Source organism: Plecotus auritus (genome assembly GCF_963455305.1).
Source record: "Plecotus auritus genome assembly, chromosome: 8".
Classification (NCBI taxonomy): domain Eukaryota; kingdom Metazoa; phylum Chordata; class Mammalia; order Chiroptera; family Vespertilionidae; genus Plecotus; species Plecotus auritus.
This window is the reverse complement of record NC_137782.1, coordinates 160,805,289-160,828,672: the sequence shown is the minus strand read 5'-3', so window position 1 is coordinate 160,828,672 and position 23,384 is coordinate 160,805,289. Positions and strand designations below refer to the sequence as shown.

Sequence of the window (23,384 nt, the reverse complement as noted above, 5' to 3'; positions counted from 1 at the left end):
AGAGCACAGGCTGGTTTACAGCCCGGGGTGTGCCTTGGGCAGGTTACTGGATCTTCCCAGGCCTGCTTCCCCATCTGCAGCACAGGCCCAGGGGCCTGGCTCCTAGGCGAGTTGCCGGGAGGGGAGTAAATGCGCTGATATCTGTAAAGTGCCTGGAGAGTGCCCTGCGCACAGTGAGCACCAAGGCAGGCGAGGGCTGTGTCCAGGACCAAGCACGGTCCCAGGCCATAGCAACCCCAACGCCTCACCCTCTACAGGGGGCTCTCCCTCTCCCAGCACAGCCCTGCCTCTCCCCGATTTGCACACTAACCCTGATGGTCCTTGTACTTCACAGGTGAGGAAGCATGCCCAGGCAGGGGAGGGACCGCTTTGGGCTAAGCATGCAGGCCGTGGGACTCCAGCTGGTGTGTCTGAGGCCGACTTCAGGAGACAGTCAGCGTGAGATAGCAGCTTACACACCCTTTCTGGCCTTACCTGGCTTTGTTGGTGAGTATAACCACCAAGTGTAGAGTGTTCTCAGAGAGGTATTCATCCCCTCACTCACTCAGTAATTCATAGTTTGGTCATTTGTTTAGCACTGTGAGCACCTACTGTGTGCTAGACACTGAGGAAGGCAGTGGGGAAGGAAGATGGCTATGAGGGATCCCCAGCCCTGGAGGACCCCACAACCTAATGGGGGGGCATGTCAGCCACTGCAGTGCCTGTGAGAACCCAAATGACCCAAGTCGGGGATCAGGTGGTAGCCACACACACAGGGACTTTAGTTTCCTGCTGCGAGTTCAAGTGTTAGGAGCTGAAGGGAGAACTCATGGGACCTTGGGGTGGGCAAGACCCCCGGGGGAGGCCCTAAAGAGATGGTGCGTCTGAGCTGGACTCCCAAGGTGGTTGGGTGCTGGCCAGGCTGGGAGTGCAGGGAGGACAAGCAAGGAGTCTCCTAATTGGGGTCTGCAGGGGTGTGTGGGGGAGTGGAAGGGCCTCTCCTGGACCCTAAAGGAGGGTCATAACTCAGTGGGTCTCTTGCACAGCTCCGAGGAGGTTAGAGTTTGTCCTGAGCACTGGGGAGGCCACACACATCTGTGGTTTTGATGTACCTTCCAGCACGTGGAGGGGCAGGGAAGGAGGTGAGCTGGCAGCCTGGGGATGCAGCCGTGCGCCGGGGTAGGGATGTGCGGGCAAGGTTAGCTGGTGGTTTAGCTACACTCCATGGTGAGCCCTTTCTCCACCCTCCAAGAGCGTTCCTCACCCTGCCACTCCACTGGGCACTGCCTTCTGGTGGTGCCTGTACGTCTCCCCACACACAAGGGGAGTTCTCCTTGAGGCCTGGTGAGGCTCCTTTTCTTTGCACCCCTCATCTTGGGTGCAGGAGAAAGTGCCCACTAATATCTGCTAACCGGGATGGAACAAGAGTGTTAGTCCAAAGCAAGCATGCCGGTACCTGGCAGCGGACAAGTCGGCTCCAAAGCCTGGAGAACTCCTCCTGGTCGAGCTGTCCATTCACTTTCAGCTGCCGGGAGTTAAGAGTTAACCAGTCCAGTGTGCACTGAGCGAAGGGGCCGCAGGTCCTGCCAACAAGCCCTCCATCCTTCAACTAGTGACACGGATGGGACTGGGCCTCACGCCAGCTGGCTCCTACTGCGTCTGAAAGGGACCTGGCTTAGATTTATTTTACAAGGGGAAATGGAGAATTGGAAGGAGAAGAAAGCCCCGAGAAAGGGGAGGCCAACATCTCTTGCATCCAGGGGAAGAGAGAGAGCCCCAACCACAGCCTTCACCAGTTGAGTGGGGAGGAGCCTGAGGGGGTCATGGCAACTCCTGAAACAGCACGGGACGTGAACATGGGGCAGGTGTGCATGCGAATGGATGTATTAAAGCCAGCCCTAGCCATTCCACTGATGGGTTTCATGAGAGCTGATGAAAAGAAAAGAATGGATCTCAGAGGGCCTGGAGTGTGAGTAGGAGGAAGGGCAGAAAAGACCCGTCTGCTTTGCAGGGGAGGTGACTTCCCCAGGGCTACCTGCCCCAGGCTGGGGGGCTGCTATGGCCATTTTGATTCATCTGCTGGCAGAGACAGGGCCTGATTTATGATTTCATTAAGAAGTCCTCTTGTTTGACAGTGACGACCTTCAAATTCCCAATCAAGTTCTGTTAGGAATGAAAGAGCCCACACCAAGGGGAGTGCTACAGGCATGCTGGGGGCTATGCACACAGGAAGCTAGTCTTTCCTGTCTGCCAGTGGATGGGCCCACATGGCTCATCAGAGAAAGAAGCCAGGATGGGAGGCAGGAGACCTGGGTTTGATTCCCTGCTCTGCCACGTGACTATGGAAACTGGACAAGTCACTGGATGGCCGGCCCTGTCTCCCATCTGCCCCTGGGGTCCAACTGCCGTATAGACTGAGGACTTCTCCACAAGTTTCAATGCTTCTGTAGTTGCTTGATAGATGGTAACTATTGTCATTGTTGCTGCGGCTACTTTTTTAAAATATATTTTTATTGATTTCAGAGAGGAAGGGAGAGGAAGAGAGAGATAGAAACATCAATGATGAGAGAGAATCATTGATCGGCTGCCTCCTGCACACCCCCTAGTGGGGACTGAGTCCGCAACCCTGGCATGTGCCCTTGACCGGAATTGAACCTGGGACCCTTCAGTCCGCAGGCTGACACTCTATCCACTGAGCCAAACTAGCTAGGGCAATACAGTTACCAGTATTTTGGAGAGTTAGAAGGTTAGACTAGAATCCACAGAAACCCAGGCCCTTTGGTGAGCTCTCAGAAGCAAGAAGAAGAGAAAATACTGAGAGAAAGGTTCTGTAACACCCTCATTAGATTCCTTGGGAGGCCCACAGAGCAAATGGGGAGGGCTGGTCGATGACTGCAAAGGATACATCCATCAGCGCCACGATGCTCCGGCACTCATCCAAAGAGAAGGTGTCCACTGGAGGTCCTGAGGAGGGACTGAAGTGTCAGGGAGGGTGACATTGGACTGGCTCGGCAATGGGGGTGACGTTGGGAACGGCAGGTCCTTACCTTTCAGGAATTCCTGGTTGAGAAGTCTCTGAAGCTGGGCGGCATCAATGCCTAGTCCCTGGTCCAAACAAGGGAGGAATTATCCAGTGCCCAGGAGCTGAGGGACACATCTGCCTGGCTCTGCAAAGCTCTCAGATTGCTAATCACAGTTCCCACCCAGTGCCCAGCTCACCTTTGTCAGGAAGCCTCTCCTGATGGCTCCGGGCCACGGTAATAACTCCCTCCCCGGAACCTCTGTGGTGCTGATTACTCCTGACGGTTGATACCTTGTGTGGGTACCTTGCATTTATCTCTTCATTCGTTATTGGATTGAAAGCAATGTTTGCTTCCTCCCCACCATGCTTTGCATTTGGGAGTCCCTTAGGAGAATTATTGCTGAATGAATCAATTCAGCCCCGTAGGTATGTTTCCCCATCTGCTTCCAGAAAGAGACTAAGAAAATATAACTATTGAATGTACATGTGTGGGGTTGGGTATGGGGGGTGAGAGGAGATTAAAATGCTGGGAACCTAAGCTAAGAGAAACTGCTCTAATTGAACCCATTACTTAATGCTAGTCTTCCCAGACACTGAAGCAGAAAGGGGGAAGCAATTGAGGTTAAGGGGAGAGAAACATTTCCTGGAATGAACTTCTGGAGGCGTTAACTGAATTCAATTTTCCATTAGAAACACTGAGAGGCTGTATAGGCAGTGTCTTCCATGATGATTTTACAGAGAAGAGCTGCTCTACATGTGACCATTTCTTACATCATCCTGGTCAAAGCTGAGGGGATGATGGGACATTAACACCCTGGCAAAGCGTTTACATGGGGAAGGAGTTGGAGTGAGGCCTCCCAGCAGGTGGCTTTGCAGAGTGGTGCCGGGTCAGGTGGAAGAAGGTGCCTCCTTAGGGTCTTCTGAGAACTAGCACCCCATAGATGGTGTGCTGTCCCCAGGGTTGGCCTCATCACAACAGAACTGAAAGCAAGAACAATCCTGCAGCCTGTACTTTAGCTAGAAGGATGGCCCCTCATGAAGCCCCCAGAAATTCTGCCACTGTCTGAAACTGGCCCTGAGGTCATTCCTCCAACGTCTCATGGGTCAGGGAAGTCCTTTTGGTGTGCCCACCATCAACTGAGTTTTTTCCTCAAAGGAAACATGGTACCTTGCTTTGCAGAGCAGTTAACATGTTGGTGAGGAACTCCAACCAATGAGAAGATAAGCAGCTTTGACACATGGATCCTATCTCCCTCTTGCAGGTCCCCCAACCTCCCAGCACAGCCCCTGTCCTGGACCCTGGACCAGTCACCACCAGGATGTTTGAGGAGACGGGGATAGGAATGGAGATGAACTTTGCCTCAACGAGTTCCCAAAGAATTGCATTCTGTCTCTACTACCTCAGTGGAAGTTCTCGAGGATGGACACTGCATTCCCAAAGCTTAGCATGGCACTTGGAATGTCCTAGGCATTTGGGACATGTTTACCAACTAAATAAATGATGGACGGGTGGGCCTGACCTGCCCCATTAGCAACCTGTCTTTGCTGGCCACAGGTAACCACTGGGTTACAGCACCATCCCCACTACCACGGCTGATGAAGGTGACTCGTGGTAATGGTAGCAGTCCTAGTCACTGTATTCGTTTAAGGTGAGGTAAACGGATCCAGAGATCAGGAGAGAGGACACAGTGAGCACATGGGCTTTTTTTTTTTTCTTTCTCTCACAACTTTTGAGTATAGCTTTCAGGTTTTGCAGAAAGGTGCCGGGTTGGTGCTGCTCAAGGGTGTCCGGGCAAGGGATGAGAAGGGATTGGAGTCCAGACTGGGTTCTACTCTCAGCTGTTGGCACCAAGCTGCATCTGTGCCTCATTTCTACCAAGTCCCCGTATGGGCTCCAGTGACCCTCTCTGAGAGACATTTGGTTGTTGTTTAGAAAAGTCCTAATTAGGGAATTCATACATTTATCACCTCACAATTTATCATTTTTATTTCAGATGTGCAGGTGCACAGACCATATTGAGGATTTGCCACTCACCCCTGAAGGAAGTTGGTCTCAGGAACCTTGTCCTGCTGATCACCTTGGGGCAGTGACCTGAGCTTGGGCATCTGCTCTAGGGGAAGCTAATCTTTCTTAATTCAATGCAAATTGATTGAGCACCTATCTTCTCTGTGCCAAGGGCAGTGATAGGTCTTGGGGACAAGGAATGCATATGATGCCATCCCTGCCTTCAGGACCTCACAGACTGTATCAGGTCAAGAGCCTTTTGAATCAGCCCAGATGTGGACCTGAATCCTGGGCCCATATTAATTTCAAGGAGGTCCATACTGAGCTGCTTCTTGCAACCTGTACCCTACATGCCAGCCACATTTTTTACTTCTCCAGTCTCCTGAATAATTTCCCTTTGGGCTGCCTCCTGGCCATCACCGCCCCAGCAGCCGTCTGAATGTCTGGCATCCGTCCTGTCCTTGGCCTCTGCCTGACCCAGGGCTGGCACCATGCACACGATCATCTGTATCACTTTCCACCCAACATGATTATTAATGATAAAAAGCCCATCGTGTAGAGCCCTTGGCAGCTGTTTTTATCCTGACAAGTCAAGGAGTTCTTTATAACGGTTTATAAAACCATTAAGAAAATCCCCTGTGTACATAGGTGGCTTGCTTGGCAGGAAGAGTTCTGTTGGTGATTTCTGCAGCTGGCTATCTCCCGGGAGGAATGATGCCAAGGTTGGTGGGAGCTGGCAGAGCAGGAGAAGGAAAGATTTCAAGGGATGTTGCCAACTGCTTGTTTACAGATTTAAAAAGCTCTACATTCCATCCCAGATGTCACCCAGGCGGGACGTCATTTCTCTCCAGAGTTTGGTAGCCACATCAGTTGCGGAGATGTCCAGAGAAGGAGGTTGATGAAATAACCCTTGAAGTTACTTTTCCTCTCTGTATTCTGATAAAAGCCTGGGACAGATTTTCTTTCTTTCGGTCCCTCCATTACCTGTCCCCATGCTGAATACTATACCTGCTGGGCGTATTTGTAGAAAATGCTTTGTTGGGAGCCATTTTCTGGAAGACTTGCCTGGATCAAAGGGAAAATAGCCCACATCAAATTTTTGGAAAAGGAAGGCACCTGTCTGGCACATTGAGGGCACAGGAACCCCCCACCTGGATCTGGGACAGAGGCTTCATCCAGCAATTGGGTGAAACCTTTAGGGAAATGGGAAAATGGAAGTTGGTGGGAAGAAGATGGTTGGGGCCAGTCTGGCCTTGGAGGCCTGGCCTTCTCTCCTCTGCCCTGCCCCTTTGAGCCATCATCATCCTATTATAATATCTGTTTTCATTGATCAGTGGTGAGGCAAGAAGGAAGAAGACAGAAGCTCTCGGGGATGGAATGTGGCCAATGAGATCTACCCACCACCTTCCTGCACACCTACCTGCAGTGCTCTGAGGTTGAAACCGCTGCCCAGATTCCTAGAAAATCAGGGGGACAGTGTGACAAGGATGCCCTCTCACTGTTCAAAGGAGCCCTGCATATGGAGGGCACCCCAGGGGGCATTGCTGCCAAGAACTGAGTGGAATGTCCTAGGCACAGCAGGCTGTGAAGTGGGCGGCTCTGACAGTTGGCAGACAATGACCATCATGACCACATGTCCAGTCTTTTGGGTCATCTGGTCCTTAACCATTTAGGCAGTGGTTCCTTTCACAAGTACGCATGGACAGGAACCCTCATTGCCAGGATGGCAGGTAAGCTTCGACTCTGACTGGTAGCCCAGTGGCTGCCTGGCATGCTGGACTGAGAAGGCGCCGTCCATGCTCCACTGTGAAGACCGCCATGATTGCGGGGATGTCTGCCTCGGGTCCAGGAGGGGCTGAGCAGCCCAGCAGGGTGCACGCTTGCTGACCCGTCTTGACCATTGCCATGGCATCGAGGACTCTCCACAATGTGTTTTAATGGAATTAGGTAGAATTTGCAGCTGGAACCCCAGAGGTTCTTACCGGTCAGGGTCTGGCATTTTCAGGAAGATTCGAAGCAAGAACTCAACTGCTTCTCTGCGCACGGACGTGACCGCCACATAGGTCCCTGGGCTCAGCGTGAAGCACTTGGTGAGGTTGTATTTGGTTTTAGTCACGATGCCCTTGTCAGCACTTCTGAATCGGGAAAAAAAGGTGGATGGCAGTCTCTCCCGGAAGTGCTGAAACTAGAGGAAACACGGGGATGGTGAGAAAGCCCTGCTGGGTTTGCATCCCAGCCACCAGGAAGACCCTCCACCTTCCAGATGCCTTTCCATTAATCAAACAGGCCCTAACGAGGGAGACGGTGCTTGGCCAAACCCTCAAAATGCAAGAGGGTTTACATTATTTAATATAGATTCTAACACTATAATGAATGAAAAGAAATATGACAAGCGGTTTTATCTCATTAAATCTAACAGCATCCTGGATTCTGGGTTTACCTCTCTGCTTATATATGAAGAATTTCATGGAAACCAGTGAGACTGTTTTAACACTGGGTTCCTCCAGGAGCCCCAGGCCCCTCTGCCCCGCACCTTCTACAAAGCTCTCTCTGGATCGCCACAGTGGGGCTCCCTGCACTTCCTCCATTTCATCTTCCCAGCGGCCCTGAAATTTCTTTTCATTGGAGAATAACAGGCCCTGATCATTTTCCTTTTATTTTCAATATTTTCTTAGAGATAAAACAATAAATATAATGCAGTTTCCATTACCGGATGTCACACACATATTACACAATGAAAACCCCTTACTAAATAAATTTTCCCCAGTACCATCGAGCATGGGCATTCCATTTAGAATGGTTACGCTGCATGACATGATTATTTGTGAGCTCCGCCTTAGGAAAAAACAGGGAGAAGGGGAGAGGGTTTTTTTTTTTCGTTCTTTTTTCAGGGCGTGGAAACAGGGCTGTGCTACAAGATGAGACAGGAGACAGGCGGCTGTCCCAGGAATGCACCAGGGTTCTGGATGGAGTCTCCGAAGTGATGCTGTTGACATGCCCAGTAGCCTCAGCGGGTTGGGAGCCTAACATGCTTGAGCCCTTCTGGCAAAAGTAATGACGAGCTTAGTTCTTCTGCAGAGCCAGCACTGTCCTGTGGCTCCGTGTGTGTGTGTGCATGCACACATGTACGCACATGTCAGTATCGTGTCCCCTACAATGTAGAAGATGAGGTTTTCCCTGCTTCCCTGCTCTCCTGCCCTCCCCCTCCACCGGACCCTCGTTGCCCTGTCCAGACTCCTGATCCTGCAGAACTGACTTGCTCAATGGCAGCAAGAAGTGTGAATGTGGGGGCCTGGCGAGGGCTCTTGGTCCATGGGTGTCAGTCTGTAACACTTGGCCGAAGGACAACAACAAAGGCGTGAGAAGCCCAGTGAGGGAGGCAGTGAGCCATACCTGAGGGTCGACCTATGGGGAAGAAGAAGAAAGGCAGATTCAGAAACCCAAATCAATACCCAAGGGCAAGCAGATCCTAGCAGCCCGGCTCAGGGCCCTGCATTCCTTCTTTCTGTGTGGTCCGCCTGTTGCCTGGCACACCCAGGGATGAGTGGGGACCACTGCACATTGCCTGCGTAGAGCTGTGAAAAAGGAAAGTGAACCCATTGTGGGGAGCAGGAAGGGGGAGGACAGGAAGGAGGGGAGAAGGTAACTGAGAGGAGGAGGCTCGCCCTTTGTCAGCTCAGCCAGATGTGGTTACTCCTCACAGCAATGATGACAGAATTGGGAGGAAAAGCCAGACATTGATAAGGCCTGGAGGTAAGACAGACCGGGACCACGGTTTCAGCAACAAGCATTAGAGCTGCGGCACACCAGGAAATGCTGGCGTGGGTGGGTGTGTCCCATTGTAAACCTGGTCAAGTCTAATCTCCTCTCTGTGTCAGGTGTTCCTGCAAGTTTAGAGCTGGACCGGATGAACTCCATAGCCCCTTTGGGTTGTATCTCCAAGGCTGTGGTTTAGTGACATCTCCTAGCTTGTTTGGCTGCTCTCACGCCCCCCTCCCCCCCAGGTGGACACGAATGTCCCGAAAGGACAAACCCTGAAGCAGGCGGTCTTACCTTGAACACCTGGAAGTTTAGTGGAAATTTCTCGTCTTCTGCCTTTACATTTTGCGGCATGATGTTGAAAGACACAACGACATTGCTGCTTTCCACGCTCTCGGGCACAGAGAAGATGTACTGTGTGTCCCCCTGAAGTTCTTCTGCAAGAGAAAGAGCTGGCGCTGGAGTTCAGCTCAGCTCCTGGCCCCTTGGACTCTGGGTGGGGGGAAGGGCGGAGGAGAGACACATCAAGTTCAGAGAGCCCTGGGGGTGGTGAGAACCTTGGGTGTGGAGACCTAAGGCCCGGGCCCCAGTGTCCAGTTACTAGCTGTGAAACAAGCTTCTTTATTTTGTGAGCTTCGGTCTCCTTTTAAAAACAAGGAGGAGGAGGACATTCACCACTTGGTGGAAATGTTTCTTAAACTACAGAGATGAGACCAGCAGAGTGAAGAGCCTGGAGGTTGAAAGAGGGACACCCTGGGGCGGGGGAGGGGGGGGTCATTCAGCAAACCATTCAAGACAGGCAGGTGCCAAGGAGAGGGGATGCACATGTCTAGGTGCACACACACCCACACACACTCAAACACACACACACACACTCATACACACACACACACATACACTCAAACACACACAGACACACACTCATACACACACACACACACACACACTCACACACACACACACACACACACACACACATTGTTTCACAGCCTGTCCTATGCAGGATATGTAAGCACACTCAGAGTCACCCTCACAGGGAGCTATTCCACTCATCCTTGTCACACGTGGGGAGTGGGAGGTGCCGTGAGAGTAGGTGACGCTCCCAGGGTCACAGCCAACATGATTTATCTCAGGAGCCCGGAGCCAGGCTCCGAGGGCTTCCTCTGGCATCAGCGCCCTGCGGCAGGACACGTCGACCTGGGGCAGGAATGTTCGCCCTTACGTCTGGGTGGTGCTTGTGGTGTCTAGGGCCAGACAGGGATTACCAACCCCACTGTTCACAGGAGGGGAGGCGGAGGACAGAGACCAGCAACATTCCCAGAGTCACAAGCCAGTACGTGGCAAGGACAGAGTTCAACCCAGCACCCCCCACCCCCCACTGTCCTGGAAATGGACCTATTCTGCCCCTGGGAGACAGTGGGAGAGCAAAAGGCCAGGGAGACACATTTGAGATCCTCCTGACCACCCCACCAGCACCCATTTCCCTTGGAGAAGTACTGCTGTCCCTTTAGGCTGACAAATTCCTCTCCATCCAACTTCAGGCTGATGGGTCAGAATCAAGAGCCATTGAGACCTGAAACCAGGTCGGGGCCAGAGCTGGCAGCATCCTGTCTGCCAGGATCATGACCAGTGTCACAACTACCTGTGGTGTTCCCTGGAGTCATACGGTTCTTAAACGTCATTTGGGACCATCTTTCATAGGGCGTGTGTCCCAGGTCCAGGTTGACTGGAAACTGGTTACATATATACAGGCAGGAGAAGTTCTCTTGGAAATCTCGACACGACATCCTGTTAAAAATAGATACATGTGACTTAATGAGCACTGTTTTTGTCCCCAGGGTGGGGGTTCCCCTCACTTCCCTGTACCTTTGCTTGTCAGCTGCAGCGTTCACTGACTTACCACTCCCCAACCCAAGGTCAGAGCCTTCTTTTCATTCTGGGTCACCTGAGGTTAAGTACCCTTCCGCTCCCTTCTGTGGCTGGGAGGACAAGGGCAGAGGCAAATCCTAGGTTTTGCATGTCACCTGGCAAAGGCTTGATCACTGACTGCCATCTCCTCGACCCACAGTTCAAACTGCCAGGCTGCTCCGGGCCAGCGGGACGGCGGCCAGTCCCTCTGCCAGGAGTCCTCCGAGCTGCGAGGAAATCGCCTTCCCCTGGGGCCCTTTGCCAATTTCTTTGTCGAGGTTTTTATCATCAGAATAAAATGAATTCAACACCTAACATCCCACCTCATGCTGTGATTAAAGTGGAGATACTGGGAATATTTTTCCTTCTAATTTACATTCATCCCCCTGGTTCTTAATTACTTGGACCCAGCCTCCTTTTCCCATACGCTAAATCTCATTTAAGTGTCACTGAGTAAACCAGACAGCCCCCCAGAGAAATGTCACTCTTATCCTTTAAGATGAGAGCATACGGCCAGAAATGTGTTTTCACAACATCTAGTCCTGCAGCAGCCACTGGGCGGAGACACCAGTATCTGACTGTGAGCTCTAGAGCCTGGGCTGGGTGATGAACCAAGCCAACTCTTTTGGAATTCATGCAGGGAAACTGGGGAGCCCCCAGGTCCCAACAAAAAGCACAGGAGAGCCCAGTGGGGTGTGGCTCAGCAGTTGAGCATCACTCCAGAAACCAAGAGGTCACTGGTTTGATTCCCAGTCAGGGCACATGCCAGGATTGCAGGCTCGATCCCCAGTAGGGGGGCGTGCAGGAGGCAGCCGATCAACGATTCTCTCTCATCATTGATGTTTCTATTCCCCCCCCCCCGCTCTTTCTCTCTGAAATCAATCCTATATAATAAAAGGTTAATAGGCAAATAGACCAAACAGTGGAACGACTGGTCGCTATGATGCACACTGACCACCAGGGGGCAGATGCTCAACACAGGAGCTGCCTCCTGGTGGTCAGTGTGCTCCCACAGGGGTAGAGCCGCTCAGCCAGAAGCTGAGCTCACAGCCTCTGCAGCAGCACTAAGGATGTCAGGCTGCTGGCTTAGGCCCGCTCTCTGGGAAGGAGTGGGCCTATCAGCTGGACATCCCCCGAGGGTTCCCAGATTGCAAGAGGGTGCAAGTTAGGTTGAGGGACCCCCCTGCCCCCCCCCCCCAGTGTACAAATTTTGTGCACCGGGCCTCTAGTAAAAACACATTTATTAAGAAGCACAGGAAATACAGGCATGAAGACCATGCACCCAGCTTCCAGGAAACTTGGTTTCCAAGCTCCGGTGCCAATATTCCTTTTACCCTTAACATTTCCTGGAAGTTCCAATATTTCAGAGATGAAGTGTCTGTCACCCAAAGCGAGAACACACCAGGAATTGCCCATTCAAAGTGTCTGCTTGGTAGAGAAAAAAAGGCTCCCTCTACACAGGTCTCTGCAAAGCCAATCTCTAGTCTCACAAAACTTTAGGGAAAGGGGAACGCTTGAGGGTGTGGGCAACTGTTAAAGATTTAAAATGCAATCTTAAAAGAAGAGTAAATACCAAAACTCGCCATCATCCTTGTTCTTATACAGCTGGCTTTTCCGTGGGTCTTGGGTTTCCTGCCACTCCGGAGACCTGGGTGTGGACAGAAACACCATAGGGTGAGGCCGCCCAGAGCGTTTCATCTCAGCCACACGTGGCCCAGCAGGGTCCCATGGCCCAGGCCTCCACCGGTGCCTGGTTACAAGTGGAGGGTGTCATTCTACCTCATGACAGGATCAGTCATTCTTTATGTACCGATGGCTTCCAGGCTGTCGCCAGCCCAACCCTCTTTCCTGAGCTTCGGGTGGATACATGCCAGGGTCCATCCCATGTCTCCACCAGAGCCCCACAGTGACCTCGAAATCAACTCGTCCCAAACTGGACTCCCCTCTGCCTTCTCCTGGTGCCCAAACAAGAACATCCAATCACCCATAATAATGATTTATTGATTTCAGCTCCCAAACCCCTCCCAAAGCCACCCACATGTTTCCATCCCCATGGCTGTTTCCCTAGACTCCCATCTCCCTCTTCGGCTTCTAACTGGTCTCCCTGGGCTCAGCCCTGCCCACTTTCCCATCCATTCTCCACACTGACCTCAAAATGATTTTTCTAAACCAGAAATCTGAGTATGGCATTCCCCCGCATAGAACACATCAGCAGTTCCCTTTCACTATCAGGATGAAGGTCAAACTCCTGAGACAGCACCTTGGCCTCTGCCTACCTCTCCAGCTTGACCTGAGCACTCCCTATTTCCCTACCCCCACCCTCAAATGCTACACTCCAGCAAGAATGAATGTCTTTACTTCCTTAGAAATCCCAGTGTCCTCCCTCCTGCCCTTGGCCTTCACCATGATGCTCCCTCTGCCTGTAATAGTCTTTCTCCCTTTTGTCCTGTAACCCAGGAACTTCACTTCTCTTTCCTCCTAAAAGGCACTTCTGCTGAAAGCTTTGTTTGTCCCCCTCTGCCACTCCAAGGCCACCTTGAGTCAATGCCCCCCCCCCCCCTTGAGCTCCTGGTGCCCTGTCCCACTCCTGTCTCACACGGGGTACCCTGTGCTACTTGTTACTGTCTGTGTGTTACTTGCCTTTGAGTCAGCTCTGACTCCCAGCCGCCTGATGAGTGACATCCTCATCGGCCCTCTCAGCTCCTGTATGCTCCTGCCTAGGGTTTCCTTTATGGAGTCATTTCCTCTCACATTCGGTCTTTCTCTTTTCCTGCCGCCTTCTATTTTTCCTAGCATTATGGTCTTTTCCAAAGAAGCTTGATTGGCTGTCCCCTCACTGGCCTCCAATTTCCATGCGCTCAGTGAGCCTTGCTCACCACGGTAATGCTATCATCACACGGCTTAACACATGCCTTGGCACACAGTAGGCATGCACTAATTGTTTGCTTGCTTAATAATTAAAATTATCCACTTCATGGAGTACTGCGTTCCCAAAGCTGGTCCTAGGACCCGGGGTGAAGGAGGAGACCCTCCCAGGCAGAAGGGAAGAGGTACCCCCTCCACAGCCCACTCCTCAATGGTATGCTCAGGGGCCACAGGCCCAGAGGCACAGGCAGGCAATGAGATCTTTCTCTGCCAGTGGCTTTCCTCGAGGGCCAAGGGGGGCGGGGTCACCTCTGTGCTGGGAGAGCCAGGCAGGCACCACCCCTCAGGTCCTGGTTGCAGGCTGAGCCAGTCAGATGTGCTATTGTAAAATGGCAATTTTATAATTAAGCGATAATTACATTTCCTGCAGTGTGTAAGGGAAAATAAATGTAGTGTAAATCAATACGCTATCGATTCATGCAAGTTTGCCTTCAAGTGTGTGCAACTGAAATTTCAATTGTGGCCAGGACTAGACCATTCGGCTCTCTGCTTCCGCCCCCATTCTTTAAAGAGGAGAGAGGAAATAGATCACCTGCCTGGAGACAGTGTGCATGCAGTCCTGTCGCTTCCTTCCAGCCTGGTTTCTGATGGGAAATGGTGAACCTCCATGTTCATCCCAAACACCTGACCCTACCGAGTCCACAGAGTTGGACCCTGCAGTGTACACATTCCTCCCCTGCTCAGAGGCCTGCATAGGGTGTAAATCTAAACGTCTAAGCTGGCATTGGGCTCAGCCCCAGCTCCCAACACCTCTCACCCCAGTTCCTCTGCCCTAGGCCAGCTTGTTCCTGGCTCAGCAGGTGGCCTATGCGTCCGCCCTCGCAATGATCTCTCCTGAAGGGAGTCATACCTGTTTTTGGAAGTTGAACTCAAGTTCAACCTCATTCAAGCTTTCCCTGAACATGTGCCAGCCTTCCAGAGGCTTCCTGTCCCTGACCTCCCGTCCCCTGCTGCCTCCCCCGGTCATTTGATATTTAGCCTGGGAGGCCTGGGCAACAAAACATCAACTCACGAATTCAAATTCACGCCTGTCCTCCTACCCCAGGGGACTGTCATTGACATTGGCCCTGGTCCTAGCCCCATAGCCACATGGGAATTGGGGACTCTGGTTAATTATATCACCCCCCAGGCTTTATTTGCCAGCTTGGGGTGATGATTGGGAAGGAGAATTGGAAAGGGCCAAAGGTTGTTAAGATTTACATTGGAAAGGGCAAAGGGTAGCCTTGGGAAGGAAGGAAGAATAGAGGCAAGAAAAATGGAGAAAGGGTCAGAGTGAAAACATTGTTCAATGGCTCCTCGTTTTGCAAATTCATTCCCCTTCTGTGGAGGGGATTCAGCAGCCCAGTGCTCCAGGGGCATCTGAGGTCACACCCAGGTTTATGCTGTGAATTCATGTGGCTTGTCTCCTCCCTCTCCCCTCTCACCCTTGCTTTCCTTCCCTCTACCTGATCACATTTCCATCTCCCAATGGCTGAGGGCCACCTTGTGCAGGCTCTCCTGTCAGCCACCAGGGCTCACAAAGGGTCCAAGTCCCTGCCACAGCCTGGCCGGGGCCACTGGACCATATTCTGGGGGAAGGGGGCGGGGTGAAAATTGGGGCTGAGACACTGGCCACCTGTGCATTCGCCTTCTGGAACTCACTTTTCACTGTGCTTTCACTGCTTGTTGGGGCCTGTTCTGTTTGTCTGAATGCTTTGCATTGCCTTTCAAATTCTGTTCTCTCTCCCACTCCCACCCCCTCCCCACCAGCAATGCTGCTGTGGCCGCTGATCCATGTGGATCACACCTTTATGTTATCAGAGGAACACCTTTATGGGCCCAGAGGAATGCCATGAGCTGGGCCCCACCGGCTGTCCAGAGGAGCAAGTACCTGTCCCCGTCCCTCTGTCCTCAGAACCAGCATCTCATGCCCAGTCAGCAAGGGGGTGGGGCTCAGGGACTAGTCCTGAGAACAGCTGCCTGGGACATGGCCAGCAGGGGCATCTGAGACCCACTCAGCTCCATCCATTCCTACTCCAGCAAGGTGCTGGTCCGGCACCAGCCACAGCGAGTTCGGGTCAGTAGGGCAGGACATCGTCCCAGCCGGACTGAGTAAAACGATATCCATCCGGACCTTTGCCTCAGTTTCCTAACCCCCTGCCCCCCAAAGAAGTCTTTTCACCCTGAGGACACGGCGTCACCAGGACAGAATCCCATCAGTCCCATCGATGGGATAAGGGCCTTCTCTCCGCTCTCCTGCTGGGTGGAGCTCAGCTCCTGCTCTGCCTCCACTTTTTATTTTCATGTTTTTAACCAATTCTGGGTATGGGCTCCAAAGCTCTGGACTGTGACCTTCTAGCTAGACACTGGGTCTTGTCACCTGTATATGGCCCACAGCACCCACCCAACAGTGCATGTAGTACAGACAGGACACAGTCAGTGTCTAACAGATGTTTGGTGAGTGGCCTCATGGGAGTGTGAGACAGACCGACAGACAGGTGTGAACTAGAAAAGCCTGCAGTGAGATCCATAGAAGGGGAGACAGACTCCACGGGGCAGGGCCCTCTCTGACAGGGGGCTCGGTGACAGATGGAGAGGTTTTCAGAAGCCGTACCCGTCCCTCCAGCGCCCTCGCCATTCGGCCTGGCCCCAGGGGTTCCACAGGCGGAGGAGGTCTTCCCAGCCCCGCCGGTACTGAATCTGCAAGGAAGAAGAGAAAAGGACAGTCAGAGGCCTCCAGCCAAAGTCAGGAAAGAGGGGCTATGAATGCAGCTGCTTTTTACCTCCAAGGACTAATTTAACTTCTGACTTCATTTGGCTGCAGCCAGAAAAAAAAAAAAAATTGAAAGGAAAAAAAAAATATCAATGCCTGCTGCCTGCATGGAGCTGGAATGAGGCAGAGAACATGGCCCCTTCTGCTCAGCACCTCGCCGAGCAGGGGCCACTCATCCTTCCTTCCGACTGAACCCCAGACCGTGGGTGAGCTGATTTAACAGCAGACAAAAAGCACCGTGTTGCCTCCAGCTGCAGAGGGGGGAACGTGTGGGTCTCGAGCTTCCTCCAGGCCCTGCCGCAGCCGGCATCGCTACCCCAGCCCCGGCTGCTTCCCTGCCAGGCGCCCACTGGGAGCGGTGCTGGGTCTCACAGCGCTGTCCTGAGTGAGGAGGAGGATTTGAGCAAGACTGGGACCACGTGGAAATGGAGATGTCGGGGGCTAGCCCGCCTCATCCTGCTCCCCTGTCTCTGTTCCGGAGCAGAGACCCTCCATGGCGTGGCCTTTCCTTTGCCCCGGAATCTCCTCATCACTCACTCCCGGAAAGGGAGGTGGTACATTTGCTTTTTCAGACCACTTGAGGCCAGAGGGCAGGACTATTGAAAAATTACAATGAATTAATGGCGACCCTTGGACCTATAGTCCTGGATCCAGCAGCGCTCAGCCTGGCGAGAGAAATTAAAGCATGATCGAGCTGTAGCTGGGATATTGATCTGTGCTAATGTTGTCTGCGGAGACAGAGGTCTGCGGGTGAGGAAGGGGGCGGACTTGTTCAATGACTCCAGGTCAGAGGAAGCTGAGCTGAATATCGTTGCATGGACAAGAACCCGTGTGCTTGGAACCAGGCTCCGGCTGAGTGCCCGATGTGAGTTACATCTTTCAATCCTCTGAGGTAGATTTTTACACAATCGCTGTCTTGCAGAGGAGGGGACTGAGCATCAGAGATGTGAAGCAACTTTCCCAAGGCCACAGAGAAAGCAGCAGAGGCAGAATTCTGACCCTAGCTATAGTCACTCTCCAAAGCCCAGGCTCTTAATTTTGGAATTGGGGGGAGGGGGGCTCAAAGGTGGGGGGAGGAATAAAGGAACAGCTGCTCCAGTGCCCAGCCCATTCTTTGATGTGGCTGTGAACCTGACCCTGCATATAACCTAAGCACCTGGCCGAGGCCCCTGGGATCACCAGTAAAGCATTGCCATGAAAGAGCAATGCAGTAAGACGAGGGTCCAAGATCCTAGCTTGGGTAATGCACTGTTCTGGGGCTTGTCCTTGTCTGCTTCTATCTTTGGCTGGCATTGCAGTGGAAGGTGTTCCAGCTTTAAATGCCACATGGGATGGGGATCGGGGGCTCCTCACTCAAACCCAGGTTTCCTGTCCCTCTCTGCCCTACCCTAGAGCACCCCAGGCTTTGCACACAATATACTGACTGCCAGCACTTGGTGGTGCCCACAAAGCAGGAATGAGTAATGGTCACCCCATGGCCCAAAGAGCTTAATGAGCCACCCTTAGTGCCTAACAGACAGTCAAGGGCTCAGCTGGGCCCAGGGGAGAAGAGTGGCCAGTGACTGGAGGGGGCTGGAAGAGGGCTAAATGAGGCATGCAGATAAACACTCACCCCTTGCCCAGGGGAGTCATGGACCAAGCTAGGTACATAATAAAAAATGCCAATTTCATTTATCTTCCTGTCCGTGTCCCGCCCAGAGGGAGGATGAGCAGATTAAAAAGCACACAGCATTTATGGGCTGGTTTAATCTTCACACTTGCAGAGATTTATAGCCTCCTCTTTCTGGAGGAGAAATTTTCACTAAGGCAAGTTCCTGGCCCCTTGTCCGACTCTGCCACTCCTTTTCTGTCAGTGCTCTCCTGGTGATCACATGGACCGTGGCCGGATGGCTCAGGAGTCCATTCGAGACGAGAGCTAATCCAGGTTCTCTATCCTAGGATAGTATTTTCTTAAATGTATTCTCTCAAATGGTAGTCCCATAGGCTGTTAATGCTTATTCCTACAAAAAGGGTTTCATGGTTGATTAACACTAAGCTGTACCTGTCTGGTTAATACAGGCCTTCTCAGAGCCTTTAAAATGTTAATGTCCATTGTGAATCTCCAAGCAGGGGGTCCGGTGAGCTCCCCAGAGGCTCTCACCAGGCTGGTGCTCCTTACAGCACAGGCTGGGGAGTGTCAGCGGCCACAGAGGGGCCGGACAGTGCCTACAGGACACGAAGTCTTCATCACCTCCTTCGGGGGGAGGGGGGACATCCTGTTCAGACCACTTATTGTATTACAGGAACAACTCGATGTGTGTGCTGTGGGGGAGCATACACTCACATAGTGAAAGGAATCATCTGGAGCCCAACCCCCACAGCCCGAGTCCTGAGTTCACCACCCTTCCCTCGGCCCTTGGTGTATATATACATGCCGCTCTATAACCTGACGGTCTCTGCCGTCGCCATGCCCAGCCTCTGTGGGGACTCACATCCATGGCCATCTGGACCTCTCAACACACAAGTCCCTTCTCGCCTGTGTTCAGAGGAGAAACAAAGGCTGTCTCAGTGAATAACAAGGGCTGGGTCCAGGAATGGCAGATGCCTCATGCAGGCACCATGGTTCTTTCATTCCATGCCCAGCACAGATACCATCACCAATCACAGCTCTTTCCCCAGATCTGGAAGCAGTGCCAAAGTCTTGTCCATACAGCAATCCAGGCAGCATGGCCAATGATCAAGTTTGACTCATAAGAAAACCAATTTGCTGTCTCTAGCCTAGACTTGTCCACATCTGGGTCAGGGGAGGTGTGGGGAGCGGTGCCTGGACATGGCCAAACCTGATGATGGTATTGGCTGTCCCCACCGAGAATTCAGGGAAGGGCTTGGGGGAATTCAGAGGAAGGGAGTCTGGAGCCACTGGGACGGGGATCTCTCTGGCCTGGGTGTATCAGGACAACCTCTTCCTTGCTTGTGAGAACCGTGTGTTGAGCTCATCACATATGATCTATGATGAAGGATCAAGGATGTCCCCTTCATAGGCCAAGGACAAATGCATTCACTCACTCCTACAAGGGCACCCATCCGTTGATCCAACTAGCATTTTAGGTGCCTACTGTCTCCCAGGTACTGTGCAGAGGAAGTAGTTGTTACTGATTTCTTTAGGGAGACATAAGATTTTGACCTTGTTTCATGGGTTGGAATACTCACCAAAACATGAAACAATGGAGCAAATGGCCTTAGGTCGATGGACAGGAGAGACAGGTTGACACAGAGAGAGGAAGGCCAGCAGGAGAAAGCAGGCTAGAAACGGACCCCGGCACCCCGCTTTCCTTGGCCCCTAAATGCCCGTGAAAAATGCTCCCTGGAGTTTGGAATGCTATCGCGTAGGGCCTGGAAGACAGTATTACACCTCGAGATTCGTGGGAAGTACCGAGATGGGGAACCTTTGTGGGAAGTCATCACCAGGCCAGGAAGCACTGTCGCCGCATGGCTGCATGATAAACATAGATGGGAACCGAGGAGCTGTGGTGTCGGCCCGGCCACTTCAAGCAGCTGTGTGACCTTTTGAGGGACCGCCCCTCGCAGGCCTCCGCTTCTTCACTTATGAATGGAGGAAGCTGGACTTTAGGAGTATTTTATGGACCGGATGATGCTGCACACAGTAATGACATACGTTTTTGTGCACCCAGTCAGTTTTGTATCAAGGGCAAGACTGTCCTCCATGGAAACCCTGCCCTCTTCCATGGGAATAAAGTTCCAGCCGGGCATGTGGTGGTCCAGCTAGACAGTATGTTTCCCAGACTCCCTGCGCCTCAGTGTGGCCACATGTTCAGATTAATGGAATCTGAGAGTGTGCCTTTTCCAATGTGTTCCTTCCAAAAGGATGCATCCCTTTCCCCTGGCCTCCTTCTCTTCCCCCGGTTGGACAAGGAGCGGGCCTGGGGCAGCTGCCCGGGACTCACAGGGCGAAGTCCAATGCTGTGGACGGCAGAGCCACCTACTAGCTCTCGGACCACCTGCTTACCTGAGAGTAAAACAAACCTTACCTTGTTTGAGCCCTGTATTTTGGAGCGCCTGTTACAGTAGTTTAGTTGGTATGTTACAACTAAAACTCTTCAGGGCAAAACTTCCCCTAGAGTCAACTGGCTAGTTCATTCTGCTTTCTTTAGGGATAATCCCCAGTCCAGCTAACCCTGCCTGAGAGCCCTCAAGGAGAGCAGGATCCTGGGGGATGAGGGTACTGGGCACCAGAACTTCTGGACGAATAGAAGGACCAAGGAGTCCGTGATGGGCGCCACCACAGGTAAGGGTGATAAACACTCGCTTCAGCTTTGCTGGGCCTGCTGAGGCATGTGGTTCTGAGGCCTGTTCCAAGGAGCAAGATCATGGGGCCCAGCCCACGGAGCCTTACCTGCTCGGCCCCAGTCACGGTGTAGGCATGCTGGCTCACCAGGCCATTCTCCATTCTTGTGGCCTCCCCTGTCGGCTTCATGGGAGAAAAGCAGACCACGCCTTAGACTTTCACAGGTTCTCCCGAGAGAGAGAACAGCACAATTCATGGGCCCTGCACCACGGACGGTGAAAAGTGTCCCACTGACTCAGGCTGGAGGGCGTGCATTCCTGGGACTCTTCTCTAGAGGTGGAGTTTGAAGGCTGCTGGGTGGTTGAGGCCCCAGGCATTTCACACCTCAAGAGACAACCCACTGCATGACTGATAGAGCCTGAGGAGCTGGGGGGAGGGGGGCCTGCTTGCTCCCCCAGTCACTCGCCATCCATGAGATGGCAGGGAACCGGTCCCAGGAGTGATTGGGGTTTGAAGGGCATCTTAGTTTTCGGTGGCATTTCAGATTAGGAACATGTGGCTCAAAGACCACATGTTTCAGGAGTGAAGGAGGCATCCTCACCCTGTGAGTAGGGAGCTGGCCATCTCAGAACAGACTAATAATTTGGAGTCTTGTTCAGACTTTTCAAAATGGGCCATGCTGCCTTTGGGAGGGTGCCTTTATACAGAAACAAGGAGAATCAAAGGCCCCTCAGCCGCTCACTCTAGACCCATTGCCTCTGGTCTCGGGGAAGTAAGAGGCAAAGGCTTTGAGGTCAGAGAGCAACATCTGAACCCCTGCTCAGCTACCTGCTGGCTGTGTGATGGGGAGCATTTTCTTGGGTTCTCTGAGCCCATTTCCTCTTCTGTCAGCGAATCCTTCAATCCCTATCTCAGAGGGAGGGCTGTCTTAAGAATTGAAGGACGTGACCTCAGTAAAGCACAGCATGACCTACTGTGCTCCAGTAGGTGGCTTTGAGGGCTCCCTCCCTAGCTGAATGAGCCAGTGGCTGCACACTCCAGGTGAGGAGCCATGCAAAGGATTCCTGGTCTACTCACCCCGGCCGGCGTGGCACAGGTCATCAGGGAGCCTGCCTTGGCAGCTGTCTTTACCATCGTCACTAGGTCAGAAGGGGAGGAGTGCAGGTCGATGCTGGTGACCACCCCTCCTGTGAGGTCGACCAGGGCATCGGGGAGGTAGCCGTAGTGCAGGTGCAGATAGGATCCGCGGAACCTGGGAGAGAAAGTCAGACCCAAACCCTGTGGTGCCGTCAGTGAGACACTCGGAAAGGGAGGCTGCGCACCTGACCTCTGCATGTTTTGCAGGCGATGGACTGCCTGTCCACCCCCGGACCACGGCCACCCACCTTCCATTCACCTGGATGGAGACTCTAGGCATCTGCCACCCGCAGTCGCATCCTTTCCTTGGTCTCCCAGGGCCTGGGCAGCCCGCAAGCGGCAGTGCTGTGTAGAGGTCAGGAGTGCAGGTGCTGGACCCACAGGCCAGGGGTCAGACCCCAGCCTCACTCCGTATTTAGCTGCTTGACCTTGGACAAGTTACTTAACCTCATGGGGCTGGACCTAGGGCCTGGCTCATGGCAAGCCCTTAATAAACACCGGATATTCTTATGATTAATATCCACTGTTTCCTGTTCATTTTAACAATACTGGTAGGTGCTCACCATGTGTGGGGTGTCATGCTAGGTGTTGAGCATTCAAAGATGAACGGGACCCCATTCCTGCCCTCAGAGAGCTCACGGGCAACCACTCTGATGCCTGCTGTGGCCAAGGCAGCCTCTGTTCTCACATTGTCCAAACCTTGACCCGGTTTCCCAATCCCGTTCTCAGACTTATCACCCAGCAGCACCAGGGAGATAACAGGTGATGGAGGTGCAGACACCAAGCCCTTCACAGGCCAGCGGCAGCGACATTCCTACCACAGCCTTCCTTCTGGGAATGCAAGTCACACGGGGATCGGGGCCTGGGTCCATCCCTGCGGCTGCCTCTAATGGGCCTGTGACCTTGGACAAGACCTTCCCCCCCCCCAGTCCTCAGCCTTTCACCTGGAAACGACGAGGTTGGCTGGATCAGGTCTGGGGGCTCCTCAGACACTCCTTTCTCACCCTATTTCTACCTCTGTCCTTCTCTCCTCCAGAGTATCACCCAGAATCCACATAAATTCACGTCATCAAATATGTATCAAGCAGCCTCTGTAAGTGGGACACCATTCCAGGCAAAAAATGCCACGGATGGCTTAGAAAAAGTCTTTTAGTAAAGAGAGCAAAGGATACACGGGACAAAACAGCCATTCCACAGGAACAACCGCGTGACTGATCTCAACGTGTTATCAAACTGGTTCTAAATCTTATCTTTCTCTCCCTCTCTCGGACTCAAGGTTATGCCCGGTACCAGACTCATATCTCTGAGGTGTTTGCTTGGTCAACAGCAAAGTTTGCCTTGGATCATGACTGTGCCCAGTTGGGTGTGAATGTCTGCCTCTCTTGATTTCCCAGAGGTATTGTGGCTCCTGATCTTAGATGGGAAGGGCTTTGCTGAGGGCACCCAAGTTCAGAGACCCATTTCTGAGCCCAGAAGTGTGACCTCTGGCCCTGCAACGGCCCTCCCTCAACCCCCAGCTTCAAAGAGGGCTGCACCAGAGTCACCCCAGAAAATCAGCTCCCGGGCTCTGCCCTGTCACCTCAGGCCCGCGTCCTCAGGGTCTGAGGCTTTG

The 23,384-nt window shown here is 52.7% G+C and overlaps 1 protein-coding gene across 1 annotated transcript in view; it reads right to left on the bottom strand.

Moving 5' to 3' along the window:
• CAPN13 (calpain 13) overlaps positions 1-23,384 on the bottom strand; it is a gene marked incomplete at both ends in the record, with an annotated part of 42,683 nt that overhangs the window by 2,784 nt on the left and 16,515 nt on the right. Inside the window, 13 exons of the mRNA XM_080684968.1 lie at positions 1,436-1,504; positions 2,885-2,943; positions 3,027-3,084; positions 6,015-6,071; positions 6,427-6,463; positions 6,989-7,191; positions 8,400-8,411; positions 9,060-9,202; positions 10,408-10,553; positions 12,247-12,321; positions 16,192-16,277; positions 20,744-20,818; positions 21,713-21,887. Coding sequence (XP_080541094.1) covers positions 1,436-1,504; positions 2,885-2,943; positions 3,027-3,084; positions 6,015-6,071; positions 6,427-6,463; positions 6,989-7,191; positions 8,400-8,411; positions 9,060-9,202; positions 10,408-10,553; positions 12,247-12,321; positions 16,192-16,277; positions 20,744-20,818; positions 21,713-21,887 — 1,195 coding nt within the window. The remainder of the gene's footprint in view (positions 1-1,435; positions 1,505-2,884; positions 2,944-3,026; positions 3,085-6,014; positions 6,072-6,426; positions 6,464-6,988; positions 7,192-8,399; positions 8,412-9,059; positions 9,203-10,407; positions 10,554-12,246; positions 12,322-16,191; positions 16,278-20,743; positions 20,819-21,712; positions 21,888-23,384) is intronic.